This window comes from Ochotona princeps, chromosome 27, assembly GCF_030435755.1.
Source record: "Ochotona princeps isolate mOchPri1 chromosome 27, mOchPri1.hap1, whole genome shotgun sequence".
Lineage (NCBI taxonomy): Eukaryota > Metazoa > Chordata > Mammalia > Lagomorpha > Ochotonidae > Ochotona > Ochotona princeps.
Genome location: NC_080858.1, coordinates 25,475,093 through 25,494,563, shown reverse-complemented (window position 1 = coordinate 25,494,563; position 19,471 = coordinate 25,475,093). Strand labels below are relative to the sequence as shown.

At 55.3% G+C, this 19,471-nt stretch overlaps 1 protein-coding gene across 2 annotated transcripts in view; it reads left to right on the top strand.

Moving 5' to 3' along the window:
- The first annotated feature begins 2,271 nt into the window (after positions 1-2,271).
- The window catches only part of GXYLT1 (glucoside xylosyltransferase 1), a 28,387-nt gene continuing 11,187 nt past the window's right edge, over positions 2,272-19,471 (top strand). Inside the window, exons 1-3 of one of the 2 annotated variants that reach the window (XM_058656123.1) lie at positions 2,272-2,534; positions 10,990-11,082; positions 17,173-17,347. In XM_058656123.1, coding sequence (XP_058512106.1) covers positions 2,323-2,534; positions 10,990-11,082; positions 17,173-17,347 — 480 coding nt within the window. In that variant the 5' untranslated portion in view covers positions 2,272-2,322. The remainder of the gene's footprint in view (positions 2,535-10,989; positions 11,083-17,172; positions 17,348-19,471) is intronic. The other variant, XM_058656124.1, reaches the window with a different exon arrangement.

The window sequence follows — 19,471 nt, the reverse complement described above, 5'->3', positions numbered from 1 at the left end:
CCGTCCGATGATTCACTCCCTAAGTGAGCCGCAACGGCCGGTGCTGCGCCTATCCGATGCCGGGAACCAGGAACCTCTTCCAGGTCTCCCACACAGGTGCAGGGTCCCAATGCATTGGGCCGTCCTTGACTGCTCTCCCAGGCCACAAGCAGGGAGCTGGATGGGAAGTGGAGCTGCCGGGATTAGAACTGGCGCCCATATGGGATCCCGGCGCGTGCAAGGCGAGGACTTTAGCCACTAGGCCACGCCGCCGGGCCCCAGAAAGATTTCTTTTTAAAATACAGAGTTTTGAGGCTTGGTTTAATCCCAAATTGAATGTTTTTCAGACTGGTATCTACTAATACAGAGAAAAATCTATTTCCTCCACCTAAATTTACCTGCTTGAGAGAATGAAGGGAAGAATCTTGGATATAGGGTGCAGACACTGTGGTGTAGCTGCTTAATCTGCTATCTGCTCATCAGATGCCCACGTGGGCGCTGGCCCAAATCCTGGCCTGTCCACTTGTGATCCAGCTTTCCGTGAAAGCACCTAGGAAAGCCACGGAAGATGGCCCGAATCTACCCATGTGGGAGACCTGTAGGAAGCTCGTAGTTGCGGGCTTTGGTTCGGCCCAACCCTCGCTGTTGCAATCACCTGGGAAGTGAGTCAGCAGATGGAAGGTTGCACTCTCTGCCAGTCTGAAACTCTGCCTTTCAAACAAAACTGTCAGGGAGACGTGGATAAAGTCAGCTTGTCATTACAGAATCAAGATACAACATAGACTCCGGTAAACACAGTAAATCAAGGAAATATGTATTATGAGATAAAAGTATTCTCAATAATTAAAACTGAATTTTAGGACCTTCCTGGAAATGGCCAAAAGGGGGTGCTAGTTTGCTTGCATGCCTTCAAGTTTATTTTCATATACTTGATTGAAGGGCAGAGTGGGCAAGACGAAGAGCTCTCCTCCACCTGCCAGTTCACTCCCCAAATGCCCACAGCATGCTGTCAGAGGCAGGTTTCCCATGTGGCTGGCAGGGCCACATGGGGACTTCCTTGGGGACTTCAGCCATTGGCTGCTACCTCCCATGCAGGTTAGCATAAAGCTTATTTGAAAGTAAGGGTGCCAGGACAGAAACCAGGCACTGATACAGGGCACACGGGTGCCCCAAGCGGCTGCTTAGCCCTCTGTACCACAACACATATGGCCAATCCTATGTTTGGAATGCCGTGGGACCAGCTCCACAGAATTTCTTTTGCACCTGTGGGATCCAAGGCAACTAAAGGGCTGGAGCGGCCCCGGAGCCTGATGTCCAGTAAATGGACCAGTTTCCCGTCAGACTCGCTATGTCCACAAATGCCTGCAGGTGCAGGCACCACAGCCTTCCCCGATGCCACTATGGTCTGAACAACTGCTGAAGGGCAAGCAGCCACCCTTCCTCTCCACTCTGTGGAGTCTCTTGGCAGCTGCCTCTGTGAAACGAACCATTCTGAATGAGCACTAGCTCTCCTGTCTCGGTCCACACAGCCTGAGCTGCTGCTCTCCAAGGCCGGCTGCCCGCTCTGCGGTGCTTCTGCCTCTCAGCGCGGTGAGAGCTACGCGGTGTGGAGACGGGGACCGTGTTGCCCTGTCTGCAGTCCCAGTCCCCTGCGAGGGCAGCCTCCGGCTGGTGGCCTTCACCAGCGAGCGGGGCAGCGCCTTAAGATGCAAATGCGCTCCTGGGACCTCCCGTGGATCTCCCCCCAGAGCGCCCGCCTTCACGGGGCCGGGGCGCCCCCTCGCTCGCCCTGGACACCCGCCGCAGCCCCCGCCCGCGCCCGGAGCCTCGGGTCACCGCACAGGAAACCGGGCTGTGGAGGAGAGAGCGGAAGCCGGGAGAGGGCCCATTCCGTTCTGGACACGCGCACGCCGGGCAGGTCCGGAAGGCGTGGGCGGGAGGCCCCTTCCGCAGCCTGCAGGGGCGCGGGCGCCTCGGCCCACGCACCGAGGGAATCGTGCGGGGGTGGCCGGGGGTGGCCGGGGGTGGCCGGGGGCGGCGCACACGCCGCGCAGGGAGCCCGCGGCAGCGCGGTGGGCAGGGCCTGGCGCCGGGCCCGCGGCCAGCAGCACGTGCACGGGCGGGTTTTGAATTCCGGACGCGCGACCCCGCGGCGCCCCGAGGGGCGGTGCCGGAGCCCGTGCGCGCGCGCGCCCCGGCCAACCCCGCGCCCGAGCCGCCCCGCCGGCCCTGCCCTCCCTGACCGCGCGGCGCGTCCGGCTTCCGGGCGGGGCGGGGACGCGCTGGGCCCGCGGCTGCGCGGAGCCGCTCCCTGCGCGGCGGCTCGCCGGGGCCGGCGGCGCGATGCGTCGCTACCTGCGCGTCGTGGCGCTGGGCCTGGTCTGCGGCTTCTGCTCGCTGCTCTACGCCTTCAGCCAGCTCGCCGCGGGCCCCGAGCGCCGCGCCGACGGGGAGCCGCGCGCCGCGGCGGCCTCCTGGCTGGCGGGCGGCGGGCGCGGCGCCGGGAGCGGGGCGGGCAGCGCGGGCCCCGCGGCGCGTCCCGCTCAGGCAGACAGGTACGGGTCCCTCCGCTGGCTGGGCCGCGCCGGGGGCGCTGGGGGCGGGGGTCGGCCGGGCCAGGGCTGCGGGCGTGTCAGCCCCGCGTCCCGGCCGCCGCCAGCCCGGGCGAACCGGCTGCTCCGGCCGTGAGGTTGCTGCGACCTGGTCTTTATCGGGCGCTCTTCAAAGCAGGTAGAGATGAGTGTCCGGCGTTTCCTTCGGGGACTTGGCGTCGCCTCCTCTCCTGCAGGCGTCGTGGGTCTGCACGTGCCTGTGTGTGCGCGCGGTGCGTTTTGCTCCTGGGATGCCCACTCCGGGGGTTGTTCCTCAGCTCGTCGGAAGTTGGGAAGCCCAAGCGATACACTTGGCGTGCCCTGGTATCGTGGGGGAGAGGGTCGAGGGACGTTTCTGGAAACGTCGGTATGCCCTGAGCAGCAGAGTGACCCGGGATTCGTTGTGTGTTTCTTGGCTGTGTGTGTGCCGCCCAGCCTCGCGGTGGGCAGCTCTCCAGGGGCACCTATCCGCTGCTTCCTGTAGCCTTTGGGGGTTACTGGTCACCGCTGTGGTGAAGCCAGAATGGTGGTGCCCCTGTGCCTTGGTAGCTTGAGAATCTGACACACGGTTCTTGGGACAAGTCAGAAGCACAGCCTGTGCTCTGGGGTTTGACACTTCAGTGCCTTGCACAACTGGTTGCTTTGAAGAAAGGTTTTTATTTTGGGGGTGGGAGCGCACAGCCTCACTTCCATCGCTGGGCCAGGGCTGGGCAGGCCTGAAGCCAGGGGCGGGAGAACTCAAATCTCAGTGTCGCAGCAGAGTGGCACAGACCCAAGTATGGAAGCTGGCACCTGCTGGCTGGCAGGGAGCTGGAGCAAGGGCTCCCCGCCGTGTGGGTTCCACCTGCCAGGCTAAGGCCTTGTCTCTGGCTGATCCTGTGTTTCAGTCCTGCAATTTGGCTCAGGTCAGACAAGTCCCACAACTTTGAACTGCTTCGCGGGCCAGGCATGTCACCCCCAGGGTCCAGTCCCTGGGCGGTGCAGCCACACGAGTTAGTCGGAAGAGCCCACAGAGAGTGACGCATGCTGAGGTTGCTGGAAGGGGGCCGCAGGAGGATGTCAGCATCTCACTTTGCTGCAGTAACTTTATTTCAGCCTCAGATTCCGAGCAGCCGTGTCTGCCTGGCCAGGCGGCGTTGAGGAGGTTGCTGGGCAGTGAGCAGAGGGGTTCGGTGTTGGTAGATGGGCGAGAGCAGTGAGCGTGAGGTGTCACGGCGGAGGCGGTGCGAGGTCAGGCCTCTGACACCGCTTGGAGAACATTCCATCACCTCTGCCTGCGGCAGGAGGTGTTGGGGCAAAGGGGCCTCAGGTAAGCTCTGGTCTCCGTGGGATGGGCAGTGGGTATTCTGAGATTTTGTTACTTGTTTGAAAGGCAGAGACAGAATGATCTTCACCCTCGGAATGACTTCCCAACTGGCCACAGTGGAGGTGGCTGGGCCAGGCCCATGCCAAGAGCTGGCTTCTTCCTGGTCTGCTGTGTGAGTGGCAAGGTCCAACACTTGGGCTGCCTTCCTCTGCTTTCCCAGCCCTAATCAGTGCTGGATGGCACGTGGAACAGGCAGGAATCCTAGCAGGGCTCTTGTGGGGTGCTGGGGGTTGCTTCACGCACGGTGGGCTGTGCCTTCTCAGCATCTGATTGCTCGACCCCAGCGCACATGGCAGCGCAGCTGGACCAGAGCTGGAAGTGAGTGCCCCCTGTTGCTGGCCAGTGCTGCCTTCTCCAGGTGCAGTCCCCAGAGAGTGGACCCCAAGAAGAGCTGAGGTTGTCCTGGCACGCTTGCTGCTTTTGCTGTGCTCTCCCTGAAAGATTGGAGCTGTTGTCTTCATTTCCGAAGTAAGGGTGAATGTATACTGAATAGCTTTTGCAGTCACATCTTCAAAAAAATCCTGAGAAGGTTCTTTCCATGTTCTTGCAGAGCGCACTTGAGTGGGAACCACTTTTCAGTGGAATGTCTTAGCATTTGGTGAGTTCTGGAATACTTGGGTCTCGGACAAGCTTGTGACCCGTTCCTGACTCTTGTTGCTGTGTAGCCTTGGCAGATTGATGTCACTTCTCATTAATCTCCTCACCAGGAAGGAAGATAATAACATAGCTTACGTGATTCTTCCGGCTGTGTTGGGATACGGCTGACAAACAGGATTCGTGTTGAGCTTGAAGTGTGCAGCTTGATGTTCTAGTGCAAGTGTGTTTTGTGGGGTGATCACCACGATCAGACTGGTTGATATGTCTGTAACCTCTCTTGGTTTCTGTGTGTGTGTAGAACAGTTAAGAGCTTCTCCATAGCAGGTGTCTAGTGTGCAATACAGTGTCTTAACTTGAGCTACTGCGCTGTACTAACGTCCAACAGCTCCGTCTTCAGCAAGATGGGAGGAAGAACCAGGCTGCTTGATTCTGTTGTGCCGCCAGCGAGGTGTGCTCGCTCCTCTCCCTGAACCAGTAAACCCCAGGGGACGGCTCCGGTTGGCCTTGCGCCTGCTGTGGACCAGTCAGCCTTGTCCGGGGAGGGAGGGGGACCTGGCTTGGCTGGCTCCGGCCCCTGAGGCAGTGGAGGAGGCAGCCTCGCTGCCATGCTGGGGAGCAGTGTTCCCTCCCTGTGGGGAGACCCCAGGATCTCAGAGTGGTCACACTGGCAGCTTTGTGCACTATGAACTCCTCTGCTGATCCCAGTCCCACACTTTGCTGGTAGATCTTGACAGTGACAGTGAAGATGTGGCCTGGCACTGGGGAAACCAGGAACCCTACATCGTCGTGTCCCCGTTACTGGACTTTGCCACCTTACTGTGATGGTTGACACAGGGCAGTCAGCTCGCTGTGTGTGCCCATCTGGGGAGGCCTGGAGTCAGCAATTTTGTCGTGTCCTGTGAGTGCTGGAAGTGGAAGAGCGCAGGGTTGGACTGCGGCCTTGGAGATCACCCTGAGCTGACCTGACCCCAGGCATCGGCCATGTGGTGCTGGTTCCTCCATCAGGGTTTTCCAGTGTGTTGCCAGGAATGGTAACAGTGAAGCTGTGATCAGGACAGGACACTGTAGCTAATACTGTGGGGCCCTGGCATAGTTTACATTGTGGCCAGCTGTTGTCCAGGGAATCCCTGCTCAGCCTGGTGCCTGACAGCCAGGCCCCACGTCTCAGCCTAACCCTCACGCTCTGTGCTGTGACGAAGCCAGCATTGTGGAGGCGGTGGAGGGCCATTGGGATGCACTTGGACTTTGAGCAAGGAAGCTTTTCCCACCTTGCCATGACCTTCGAGGAGGAGGGAGTTGGGGACTGTAAACATCAAGAAAGGGTCAATTCTGTAGCAAACCCCCTTGGTCTCTGCGTTCTCCTGTGGGGCTCCCTTCCTCTCCTGTTGTGCCTCGTCCTCTGTCCAGCTGCCCGGTTCTTGGCAGGACTGGCTGCTAAAGCCACGTGTCACAGACTGCAGAGTTTATCAGCAACAGGAGTTTCTTTTCCTTTTTTTTTCTTTTTAAAGATTTATTTTATTTTTATTGGAAAAGCAGATATAAGGAGAAGAGGAGAGACAGATAGGAAGATCTTCCATCTGCTGGTTCACTCCCCAATTGATTGCAATGGCCGGAGCTGAGCCAATCTGAAGCTAGGAGCCAGGGGCTTGTTCCAAGTCTCTGTGCAGGTGCAGACAGCCCTCTGGGCCTCTCAGATAGGGGTACCAACTACTCACCTCCCCATACCATCCCCAAGGAGTAGGGGAGGCAGATGTGCAAACCACAGCAATTGCTTAGCAGAAACCTGATGAGTAGCATTTAATAAAGGCCGGTAATTACCTTCATTAAAGTAATTAATAGTATTTTGTGCTTTTAGAGGGGGGCACAGATTGGCCAACGGGGTTGTGACTGTCTGGCGGGAGGGGCTGCCTGCAGCCGCCAGCAAAGCCGCCAGCACGTGGCTGTGTGTGAGTTCAGGATGTGCGCACTGCATGCAGCTCAGAGTTGATTTCAGATGGGCTGTGCGTTCCCTCTCTTTTGTCTTGGTGCTGTAGGAGGTTTGTGGGGGCAGGGGCGTGTACTATGGATTGTTAGCTTGTTTTGAATTGGTGAGATCATTGTTTGAGTGTAGTTAGTGAATGCCTTTCTCGCTTACTGAGCCTCAGGATGGAAACTTGGGGGCAGGGGCCAAGGTCTGACTTGGGGCAAGGGGTTTAGGTAAGCCTTCTGGAAATCCCGCTTGGTGTTGGAGCCTGGCATGGCGGTGTCATGTGAACCACCTTCTCGGGCGCCACCCATCAGTGCCCGTGTGCGCCGCCCCCTCACCCCCCCCCCCCCGTCCCCTCCCAGGCCACCTTCCACCTGCGCTGTTCCTGGATTTTGCTGAAGGCTCATGATTGTCATTTGGAAGTGAGAAGTTTTGTAGTCTGGTATAAGAAGATAAAAAGACCTTTGGGGGCTGGAGTTGAGCAGACCTCTGGTTGGAGGACTGGTTTTGTCTGTGAGCACTGCTGTTAAATGCTGTTTAGCCCAGAGCATGAAATACCTCTTCTTTTTTTTTTTTTTTTTTTAAGATTTATTTCTATTTGAAATCCAGAGTTACAGAGAGAAGGAGAGATCTTCCATTCCCTGGTTCACTCCTCAGATGACTACAGCGGCTGGAGTTGAGGTGATCCGAAGCCCGGAGCTTTTTCTGTCTGGGTCTCCCACGTGGTTGCAGGGTCCCAAGCAGTGTGACCATCCTCTGCTGCTTTGCTAGGCCGTAAGCAGGGAGCTGGATTGGAAGTCGAGCAGTCAGGACTCGAATTAGCGACCACATGGGATGCTGGTGCTACCAGCAGTGGCTTAGCCTGCTACACCTCAGCACTGACCCCGACGTGTTTAAGTTTGGCGTTTTGGGCGATGCCTGTTTGGTCAGCTCCCCTGTCTCCTGTTTTGTTTGTTTGGTTCTGTTCTGAAAGCCTCAGATGATGTTGCAGGGACCATGTATGTTCTTTCTGTTTCCACGGTGATACCGTCTCAGCTGGCCAGAGCACGCATCTCTGTGGTTCTGTAGTGTGATCCCAGATCGCACACTGTGACCGGCAGGTGCCTACCTGTCACCATCACGGGATGGCACTGTCCCTGGACCCAGAGAACCCTTGCTTTGTCCCTTGATCGGTGCTTGCAGGCCAGTTCTTCAGGGCCGAGGCAGACAACTTGAGGAGGGGCCATGACCCCTTCTGCTGCATTTGGTTCTCAGTGGGAAAGTCCGTGTTCAGACCTCTTTCCCTGCGGTAGCTGAGTGAAGCCTGGGCTTTGGGTGTTGGACCGTGCTGGCCCTGATGACCAGGGCCTGGAGAGCCACTGCCCGTTGTCAGTGTTTTGAAAGTTGCAGTTCGTAGTGAGTTTCTGCAGGAGCTTCTGTTCTCTTCCTGAGTCTCATCAAGCCAGTAGTTGATGAGGTGGGCGGATGGGAAGAGGGCCATCTAGCTGGCGGTTAGGACACTTGCGTCCTCTTGTCGGAGCATCTGGGTCCGGCTCCCCGCCGATGCCGACCTCAGAAAGAAGCAGTGTCATGTCCCTGCCACTGGTGGGAGACCTGAGCCTGGTGCCCCGCTGCTGGCCTCAGCTGCGCTCCTGCTGCAGCCAGTGTGGGCTTTGGGGAGGGGAACCAGCAGGTTTGGGAAGGGGGTGGTTCGTTTTTTCTCCTTTTCTTTTCTCTCACTCTCATCCCCATTGTCTGTCTGTCTGTCTCTCTCGCTCGCTCGCTCGCTGTCTCTCAGAGAAATTCTACAAACTCAGGAATAGGAAAGTGGAATTAGGAACCGTGAACAGAATTTGCCACTTTGCGCAGCACTGTGTATAAGTCTACACTGGCTGCTGTTGGCTTTTAAGGTTTTTGTGTATGGTTGGTGGCATGTGTGTCCACTGTAGTGTGTGCTCTGGCAGTAAAGAAGGGGCAGAAATCATCTGACTGCTGTGGAGTGGGTCTCCCATGTTGCAGGGTCCAGGATGACACCTGTTGTCCAACGCTGTCCTCTTTACTAGCCGTTGTATTTCTGGTGTTTGGCTGCCTAGGTGGTCAGTCAGCTTATGATTCCTTGATTGGTTGAATGGATACAGGGGCTTGGGAGTTGAGGAGAGGAGGTGCTTCTGTGTGGTATGGGGGGCAGGACACAGCCCTGTGCTGGCAGGTGGCATGCAGGCTGTGGGCTGGAGCCGTGGCTGGGCTATTGGCTGCTGTTCCTGCTCTGTGAGCCTCCTCCTGTGTGGGTGCTGAGAACCACAGAGGCACTGCCAGTGCCCAAGTCAGAGCCGGTTGGGCAGCAGTTGGAGCCCTCCCAACCTCTGGGAGAGGAGAGGGGATGAGGGCTGTTTCCTTATAGGAAGAGTGGGGGAAATCCAGCATGCCTGGCCCCTCGTTTGACCCCAGCAGGACTCTTGGGGCCCTTGGTGTGGCTCTGGGTTGCACAAGCTTGAAACCCGTGACTGCACTGTTGGGTGCGGAAGTGGGTGGCTCTGTGGTATCCTGTAAGGGCTGCAGGCAGGAGACTTGGAGAGTCGTGCCTGCTCTCCTGGGTCCCAGAACTCAGTGCTTGGGCCAGAATCTTGCAGCCTCGGCAGGTCTCTGTCACGGTGTTACAGGTGGGGCATGACATGTTTCTTGGGTTGTCTGAAATGCTTTGGGATTGGTTTATTCATCTGAAAATCAGTTACACGGAGAAAAGGATCTTCCATCTACTGGTTCGCTCCCCATATGGCTGCAGTGGCCAGGGTGGGCCAGGCGGAAGGCAGGAGCTAAATCTGGGTTTCCCATGTGGGTGGCTGAGGCCCGAGCAGCTGGGCCATCTGCTGCTGCTTTCCCAAGAGCGTCAGCAGGGAGCCAGCTCAGAAGTGGAGCAGCTGGGATTTGAACCAGTACCCACATAGAATGTCAGCATCACAAGCAGCAATTTCACACACTAAGCCACAGTGTTGGCCTCACAGGTTTTTTGTTCTAAGACAATAGAATTGTTTGTAAGAGAGGTTGTGTCAGCATGTTGCTAGAAGGTTCCAAGTTGAGCCTCCATCGGCCATGGCACCCATTCTGCCTCAGGTCAGACCTTCAGCCTCACCTGGGGGCCTTGGCAGGGGAGCTTGATTCTTTTAGCTGTGCCCCTGGGGCACCCCGTTTGGTGGGGGCTGGACCCCTGTTTCTGCATTTTTTGCAGTGTCAGCAAGTGACCTGAGGGACGGGAAGGCTTGTTCTGTGTTTGAGGCAGCAGATGGTATCATCGCAGGTTCAAGCACAAGTTCTTAGGAAATCGTGAGTTTCCTTCCTGGTGTCCATTTCCAGGCTCTGCCTTGCTGGGGTTCCACAGGGCAGGGGAGGGCCAAGTGAGGGGCACACAGGTGAGGCAGGGGGGCCAAGGGCAGCCTTCCTCCTTGGAGGCCTCCTTTGCAGCCGCCTTGGCTGTTGCTGTCCGGGCACTTTGCTCTTCTCGAAGGTTTGATTGGAAGGCAGAGGGACAGAAAGAGACAGATAAACACCTCATTCACTCCGTGAATGCCTACAGCAGCCAGTTAGGAGCCAGGAACGCCATCCAGGTCTCTCGTGGGTGACAGGGACCCAAGGGCTGGAAACGTGACGTGCTGCCTCCCAGCTGCCTTACCGGGGTTTGGGTTGGGTGCACAGAGGGAACGTGGGGACAGGGTGCGGGTGCAAACCCAGGCTTCCTGAAACAGTTGTTGATTCTGCTGAGACCCACAGAAGGGCTCGAGCATGCTGTCCATTTAGAGGAAAAGTGGCTTGCCACCTAACCCTGTTTCCTGTTGGCCTGAAGCTTTGGGGGGAAGCAGGGTGCTGGTGGGCAGGCTCCCAGGGTGCCTTCGGAAGTGTGAGCTGAGACTGGTGCAGAGCTGGGGCTCGTGGACCTCTGGGCGAACAACATGGCGACTGTTCAGAATGAGGGCTGGTGTGTGGCTCTCCCCGCCTCGCGCACACTTCTGCACACCCAGCATCTTTCTGTAACACCACGTGTGCGTGTCCCTGTTAGCTCCCACCCACGATCTTAGTCATGCCCTCAATCCTACCCTTTAGCCAGGGTGACCCAAGGTCCCCCGACTCTGTCCCGATTTGGGGTCCCTGGTCCCTGTGTGGTCTGTGAGGTCCCATGGCGGCAGCTCGGGCTCACGGTGACCCTGAAAGCACTGAGAGCGCCTTTCCTCCCTCTGCCTGCGTTGCTGCCCCTCTCGCGGGCTGTCAGGGTCAGCAGGTGCTGCCGTGGCCAGGGAGTAGGCACGACCTGTGCCCGGCACGGTAGGGGCCTTCCCGCTGGTATCCAGCTCACTGGCGTCCATCCCACTGCAGGTTCCTGCCCTAAGGAAGGGAAGGGAGACCGCTTGTTCTGGAGGTTGCCGTAGCAACGTGGGTTTGCAGTTTCCGTGGCCTTGAGCTGGCCATGATCCCAACCACAACGCTCACAGAGGACTCTTCGTTTCTGTCTCGCCTGTCAGGTGTGCCGGCTCCCCGCTCTGTTACTGGAATCCCTATTGGATGCTGCCCTCTGATGTTTGTGGAGTGAACTGCTTTTGGGAAGCGGCTCCTAGGTAGGCTCCAGCGTGGGTAAGCTGAGGTAGCCCACTGTAGGAACTCTGTCCCCATTTTGTCACGTGTTGGCACGTGGGGAGAGAACTCACGTCTGTGATCAGGCATCTCCTCTCTCTCTCCCCTTTGTAGTTGTTACAAACAACTTCAAGAATGGACATGTTCTAAAATGCTTTTTTTGTTGTTAAGATAAACCATTCTTACAATGTTTTCTGATCTGATTTTTAAGCAGCAGGTGGTAAAGTGATAAACAATTATTCAAGTCCTGCTTCTGCTGATACCCAGGGATGTACCTGTGCGTTTATGTATATACTTACAAATAATAATACATAGATAATATAAAGTAATAGAAACTATGTCTGCAAAACTATATGTGTATGTGAGACGTGTGTGGCATTTATCTAACTGGAAGATGACTCTACGAAGAGAAAAAGCCCTGTATGAAGGGGTGGGGACAGCTGGGAGAGGAGCCTGTTGGTTGAGGGCCGAGATTGGGTGCTGGGTAATGGGAGGATAAAGGCGTGTCCCTCGGAGGGCCAGGTGGCTCGGCTCTGCTCCGTTTCTGGGTGCTGAGGGTGGGGGCCCTGGAGACCCTCCCCATGTGCTGGTCAGTGGAAGAGGCAGGGGATTCAGGCAGCAGCCGGCACCAGCAGGCAGGAGGGGCCGGGAGTAGGAGTGAGCCTGCGACGGGCTCATTGGTCATCTTACAGTTGGACTTGAATTCTGCTTGCTTACCATTGGATGCTGAGTGAGGTTGTGTTGGCTCTGTGCGCTCAGCTTGCATTCCTGTCAGTTGGGGGTCCCCTCCGGCATCAGTGGGGCGGGGAAGGGGAGGAGGCTTCCTGGAGGGAGCAGCTAATCAAGGTGGGGGACCTACATTAAAAAAATTCTTCCAATTCTCATTTTTATTTTCAGCCAACTAATAAGTGTGTGCACTTACGTGGTACAGGGTATGGGTTGATGTGGGCTTACACTGTAGAATTCTCGTGGATTGAGCTGACGAATACACCCACGACTTATTTTTATACACATACACACATTTGTAGTGAGAGCATTTACATCTGTTCTCTCGAGGGGTGTAAGATACACATGCTGTTACACTTGATCCGCTTGCTACGCAGTGGATCTGGACAACACACTTTTGTCTGTCTGCATCTTGGCTCCCTGTGATCAGCGACCCTGCGCTCTCCCTGCCCCCCAGCCGCTCCGCATGGACACTGCCCCTCACAGCTGTGGACTGCATGCCTCTTTAGATTGCTTGTGTGCTCAGTATGTCCTACGTCCCGGGAACAGCTGGCAGCTGAAGTCAGCTGAGGCTCCTCATCTGTCCCCATTGTGAGAAGGTGGGGTGCTGGAAATGCAGACCCGGGCCAGGAGCTGTTCCCGGGGCGTAGGAAATGCAGGTGCTGCCCTGTGGTTTCTGGCTTCAGAGTGTTGGGGTCCCCGCTTCTTGGTGCTTCTTGGGGAGTCAGCTTGCTGGTGAATGGTGTTTTGGCAAGCACAGCTTGGCCTATATTCCCCGCCTTCCTCCCCACCCCCCAACTTCTACCTGTGGAAGCTGGGTAAACATGAAAGGTGAAAGCGGTGTCTCCCAGGTGTGTTCACAGGGAGTGGGGCTAGAAGCACAGAGAGGAAGTGGGGGTCACAGAGAGGAGGTGGGGGTCTTTAGCAGTGATGTAATGTGCTGACCACCGAGCCCAGACCCCAAGTTTTAAAGATTCATGACCCCTCGTTTTGGTTGGTAGAGCTCTGTTGGCTTACCTGTTGTGTTTGCTTCACTCTAGTCAAGATTCCGGGGCAGATAATATGTCGTTACAGAGAGTGATGACTTCAGCTACAACAATACACTGGAGCTATTTATGCTGACAGGAGAAAAAAAATGTATTCTAGAGCAGAGATGTACGGAAAAACGGGAAGACTGGTTCTGAGGGTTTGAAATCCATGAGGTGGGCCCGGCGCGATGGCCTAGCGGCTAAAAGTCCTCGCCTTGAATGCAGCGGGATCCCATATGGGCGCAGGTTCTAATCCCAGCAGTTCCACTTCCCATCCAGCTCCCTGCTTGTGGCCTGGGAAAGCAGTCAAGGACGACCCAAGACCTTGGAGCCCTACACCCATGTGGGAGACCTGGAGGAAGCTCCTGGCTCCTGGCTTCGGATTGTGGTCTCTTGGGGAGTGAATCATCGGATGGAAGATCTTTCTCTGTGTTCCTCCTCCTCTCTGTATATCTGATTTTCCAATAAAAATAAGTTAATCTTCCTTTTTAAAAAAGAAAGAAATCCATGAGGTTTATCTGTGTGGGAACCAGCAACATGGCCCTGTGTGATGGTTTTAGACCCTCAGATGTGGCAGGGGCATCACAGGCCCAGCTCCCGTTCTCCCATCTCTGTCCAGGGCTGCTGTGTGTGTGTGTGTGTGTGTCCATTTCCCATTCTCCATCTCCATTCAGGGCTGCTGTGTGTGTGTGTGTGTGTGTGTGTGTGTGTGTCCATTTCCCATTCTCTCATCTCTCTCCGGGGTGGTGGTGGTGGTAGTGCGGGTGCGCATGTGGTTTATTTCTGGCAACTGCTGCTCAGTTGAGGGTTGGCCGGGTGCAGGGTTTTTGCAGGGGTTCAGCTGGGAGGGTCTGCTTCGCATGGGTGGCTGTGAAGCTGTGTCCCCTGGCGTGAGTGCTGCTCTCACGTCACCGTGTCTCTCTCCCTTCTGGCTGCTAGCTGATGGTGTGGTCCTAGACCCGTGTGTCATGCTTGTTCTGCTGTCTGCTCCAATTGTGGTTGTAACCGTGCCTGCCTTCCGCACTAACTGGTTGGTGTTCATGTCTGAAAAGCAGAATGTGGGGTGATAGTGTGGCTCAGTGGGCTGGCGGCATCTTGGGTCGGAGTGCCTGGGGTCAGGTCTCTGTTCAGTTTCTGCTCACGTTTGTGGGAGGCAGCAGGTCATGCCGGAGCACTTGGGTTCCTGCCACACTGCCGGGAGACGTGGCTGGCGTTCAGGCTCCTGGCCGCTGCCTGGCCCAGCCCCAGCGCGAACAGACACCTGGCGAGCGGGCCAGCAGACGGATCTTTCTGTTGTTCTTTCAAACCAGTAAGTTTGTTTTGTTTTTCTCCAGTTTTACTTTGTCTTTAATGTTGTTTCTGTAGTTGTGAGGGGTGCATGCCTGATTGGGTGATGTGTAAGTCTATGTGGCTGAGGCATGCCCAGATGCAGGTCCCGCCAGCCCGAGGCCAGAATTCCTTGGTCTGCTGTCCACTTCCCTGTGACCACTCAGAATGCCCACCTCTCTGTCCTGCTCATCCAGAGGCCCCACCAGGTTTCTGCCCCTTGTGGGGCACGGTGACCAGCAGATGTCCGCACAGTTTGTTTCGTCAGCTCAGGTGTGCAGGTTCACCTATGTGGAGTGCTTTCACTTCAAGGGATGCCAGGGGAAGTGGGGGCGGTGTGCTGGCGTGGCTGGCTGAGTTGTCGCTGCAGGTATGTGTGCTGCTGCTCCCTGCTGATGGGCCCGGGAGGAGCTGGGAATGGCTTGAGGACATGGGAGCCTGCATTGGGTTCCTGGTTCTTGCCCAGCCCCTGCCACGTGGGCATGTAGGGGCATGAACCAGCGGATGCCAGAGTGCTCGCTCTCCCTGTCTGCACAATCTCGAGCAAGTAACAGTGTAAAATGATCCAAACTCACTCTTGATGGGTGGCAGAGGTGGCAGCTTGTTCAAGGGCATGCAGGCTCGTCTTGGGTTCCAGTGCTTGGTGCTGGAAGAGGTTTCTAATGTACTCAGAGGCTGAAAGCTGGAGTCTAAGGAATCGCTGCTCCCCAGAGGACTATAGTTTGCCTAGTGTTTTATGGACCCTCATAGAACTATTTGTGGGTGAAGATACAATATCACGCTAACCCGTTGGGCGAGAGAAACCTAGGGACAGGTTTTGGGTGAATGGAGGATGTGTACAAGGTTCTGTTTTCATCAACCCAGGAGCCTTCATCCTTGGTGCTGGGAGTGGAGAGTCCGTCTCTCCAGACTTCATCTACTTGGGCCAACAGAACTTCGATGACTGACAACTGTGGGCTCTGGTTAAGAATTGTTTTCTTACATTTTTGAGGCTATTAATGAGACTCACTTCGTGTATGTCTTGATAGACTCCATGTAGTTATTTCCTTGAAGCATTAATGTGAGTGTTGACTCTCACTAGAATTTCATTTCTCTGTGATGGTACAGTGAGGTCTTTATGTCTCCTTACCCCCTTTTATATATATAATTATTTTTTTTTAATTAGAAAATAAAGCTAGTTAAATCCTGAGGTAGGGTTTAAGTCCTGGCTTAAACGAGGAGCAATCACTATTTCAGCAGTCACTTCTCTCCTCCCTGCACAAGTGAGTCTGTAGTTAAGAAGCCCTGTGTAAACCTTATTAACTATATCCCTGAGGAAGATAATGACGTGAGCTCGTGGGAACCTCACAGCAGCCATTTGGCAAGCTTTGGGCAGAGCTGCCATCAAGCACCTTCCCTGTCATTGCTGAGATAACGGTGCATTTTAAGAACTGGCCTGGAATAAATACAGTATATCTTCCCTTCCCTTGTTTTGTCATTTGGTAATTGTAAATCCATCATGCCTCTTTGGAGGACATATCTTATTGGGAAAATGGCAGTTTGAGAGGTAAGTCCAGAAATAGTTTTTAGAATTTATTAATTTAAGAAGCAGAATGACAGTAGAGGGGACAGATTTCCCATACACTGGTTCACTCCCCCAAAATGGCTACAGAAGCTACAGTTGGGCCAGACTGAAACTAGGAGCTCCCACCTGGGTGCAGGGTCCCAAGGCTTTGGGCTGTCTTCTGCTTTCCCAGGCCACAAGCAGGGAGCTGGATGGGAAGTGGAGTAGCCAAGACATGAACCTATACTTGCAAGGGAAGGATTAACCAATTGAGCCATCATGCAGGGTCCTTGAACATCTACTGTTAACAGTCATTTATACTTTTTATACCCAAGAAGTTACAAAAGCATCCATATGCTATCCAGGCTAGTCCTAAATAAAATGACATTAAGCCTGTTTTAAATTCATTTTTTAGCCATCTATTGAGCATTTGCAGATCTATTGTGGAGAAGCCATTGTAGATGGAGCAATGGGTGGCAAAACAAGATTGTTTGATGTTGTGATCTGTAGACTCTGCTCCTCTTGAAGGCCCATAATTGACGTAACATGCAGTTTCTTTGTTCCCTACCTAGAGAGTTGTGGTATTTAATTCCCTAATTTTATTTGGTTCATTTAACAAATTCTTATTTGGAGCTAACTATGTATATTTCAGCACTGTTCTGTTCCTGGGACTACAGCAGTGAGAAAAAAAAAGGACAGCTTGCTTGATGGACCTCATGTTTTAGTAGGGAAGCTAGACAATGAGGAAATAATTACTCGGTCAGATTAGAAATGCGGGCCTGGCGGCGTGGCCTAGCGGCTAAAGTCCTCGCCTTGAAAGCCCTGGGATCCCATATGGGCGCCGGTTCTAATCCCGGCAGCTCCACTTCCCATCCAGCTCCCTGCTTGTGGCCTGGGAAAGCAGCCAAGGACGGCCCAATGCATTGGGACCCTGCACCCGCGTGGGAGACCCGGAAGAGGTTCCAGGTTCCCGGCTTCGGATCGGCGCGCATCGGCCCGTTGCGGCTCACTTGGGGAGTGAATCATCGAATGGAAGATCTTCCTCTCTGTCTCTCCTCCTCTGTGTATATCTGGCTGTAATAAAATGAATAGATCTTTAAAAAAAAAAAAGATTCTGTTTTCATTTAAAATGAGCTTTTAGGGGGTTGGAGAGAGTTCTTCAGGGCCATGAAGAACCCCTGTCCTGGCAGATGCCTTGAGAATCCAGTTGCAGGGTGTAAATTCTCGCCATGCACCTGCTGTGGTGCTGCCGTGTGTTCTTGGCAGATTGTCCCTGGTTCCTGCAGGGGCGCTGGCTGAGATGGCCCGTGGAGCACGTGTGCGTAGCCATGGAGTGCACCTTGTCGTGTCTTGTGATTTGTTCTTTCTCTGCTGTCTGACTGGAAGCTTTGCGCCCCAGGCCGGAGCCGGGAGCATGTCCTAACACCGTGAGCGGTTGTCTCTCCCTGCAGGTACGTTGTCCTGAAGCCTGAGCCTGCAGAGAGAATGCATGTGGCTGTGGTGGCCTGCGGCGAGAGACTGGAGGAGACCCTGACCATGTTGAAGTCGGCCATCATCTTCAGCATTAAGCCCCTGCAGTTCCACATCTTTGCCGAGGAACAGCTGCACGACAGCTTCAAAGGCAGGGTGCGTGCGCGTGGTTGGTCCCTTGGTGCACGGTCGTGGGGTTGGGCTCACTGCGTGAACGGTGTGTCAGCCCTGCAGGGGTCTGGGGTCCCTGCTCCCTCTGCTCGGCCCTGCAGGGATCTGGGGTCCCTGCTCCCTCTGCTCGGCCCTGCAGGGGTCTGGGGTCCCTGCTCCCTCTGCTCGGCCCTGCAGGGGTCTGGGGTTCCTGCTCCCTCTGCTCGGCCCTGCAGGGGTCTGGGGTCCCTGCTCCCTCTGCTCGGCCCTGCAGGGGTCTGGGGTCCCTGCTCCCTCTGCTCGGCCCTGCAGGGGTCTGGGGTTCCTGCTCCCTCTGCTCGGCCCTGTAGGGGTCTGGGGTCCCTGCTCCCGTGAGAAAGGGCCTTCCTTTGGGTTTGTGCTGGTTGGGATTAGGGCTGTCAGGGCAGAAAGCCTAAGATCACAGTGGCCCCTCTGTGACTGTGCTGACAGCCATGGATTCTGCAGCCACTCTTGCTGGTCAGTGGCTGGTCAGTCTCTGCCCTTGGCTGAACCGTTTTTAGTGGGGGGCTTCCACCCGCTGGTGGGAGGGGCCACTTGGGTGCAGCCACTGCACTCATCCACTCCCTCCCTGACAGGAGAGGAGGGGGTGGGTTTTGCCCCTTTCCTGATGTGAATGCAAGCGTGTGGCCACCCCTCGCCGTTAGGGAGGGCACCTTGGGGCCTGGGGCCCACATTGAGGATGCAAGCAGCATCGCTCTGCAGGAGAGCAGCAGGTGCAAGCACAGCTGGACGCCCTGCCCTGCCTCGGAGCAGGTCTCATGAAGGGAGAGTTTCTGCGCCTGGTCTGACTGTCACACACACATGCTTAGTTTGCTTTCTTAAGCTCTTTGGTTCTGCATGTGGCTTCCTGGGTTTTGGATATGTGCCTTCATCTTGTTCTCTTTATCTGGGTCGTTTTCTAAAATACGAAGGAATTCATCTTGTGCCATCAGTGACAGGAATGGCAAGAGACCCCTGCCGCCTGGGAACCCCAGCTTGTGCAGCAAGATAGCGGGGTGCGTCCAAGCCCCTCCAGTGCTGTGGCTCCGAGCTTGGCCCTGCCTGCAGAGCCCTGCTGTTGCTGAGTATCTCTGGACCGGAGTAGCCAGCACTGGACATGTTTGATTTTGCTTTTGATGAAACAACTATGGAGGGTGGAATGTGATTATTTTGATACCAAAACAGCAGGTGGTGAAGTACATTTAAGGAAGAATGACTAAGGGTTTTCATTTGGAAGTGTCGAAGTCGGAGGATCTCCAAGCAATTTTGTAAGTCAGGAGGGATAGTAAGAAGTGCCCATGCTTCGTAAACCCTTTTCAGAAATGCCAGAGCAGAGTGCCTGAAACTGTGCTGCATGGTGCCAGTTCCCTGCAGCTCTGCCTGCTCGCTCAAGGGCTTCGCCCTGTCCGAGGCGAGTTTCCGAGGCTGTGGTCTCGGAGTGGCAGTGCTGGGCAGATGCTAAACTGAGCTCCCATCAAGTCGGCGTGGTGCCCTGAAGCGATCGCAGATGCTGACAAGTACGTCTGTTCATTGTTGGCTTTGGACAGGGCATTTCATTAGTGATCCTGTGTAAGTTAGCAGTGTGTCCGGGGGCCAAGTGCCTGCCCTGCTGCCTAGGATGGGTGCGCCCTGCCTTGGGGTGTCTGGCTCTGGCGTCAGTTCCTGGCTGCCGCCCCTGACATTTGCGTCCATGGTTTTGGTCCTTGGTGCAGCTGTGGGAGAGACCTGGATTGGCTGCTTTTCCTGGCTTTGGCCTGGCCTTTGGGAGTGGACCAGCAAATGGCAACTTTGTTTCCTGCCTGCCTGCCTCTCAAAATTATAAAAAAACCAGTATGGGTAGAAAAACATTTTTAAGTCATTTTTGTATCATCCTTATGTTAAGATTTTTTAATTTTTTAAAGTTTTTATTTTATTTTATTTTTTAATTGGAAATTCAGATTTACCTAGAGGAGGAGAGACAGAGAAAGATTTTCCATTTGCTGGTTCACTCCCCAAGTGGCTGCAGTGGCCAGAGCTGAGCCAGTCCAAAGCCAGGAGCCAGGAGCTTCTTCCAGGTCTCCCACGTGAGTGCAGGGTCCCAAAGGCACTGGGCCTCTTCTCCTAGGCCAC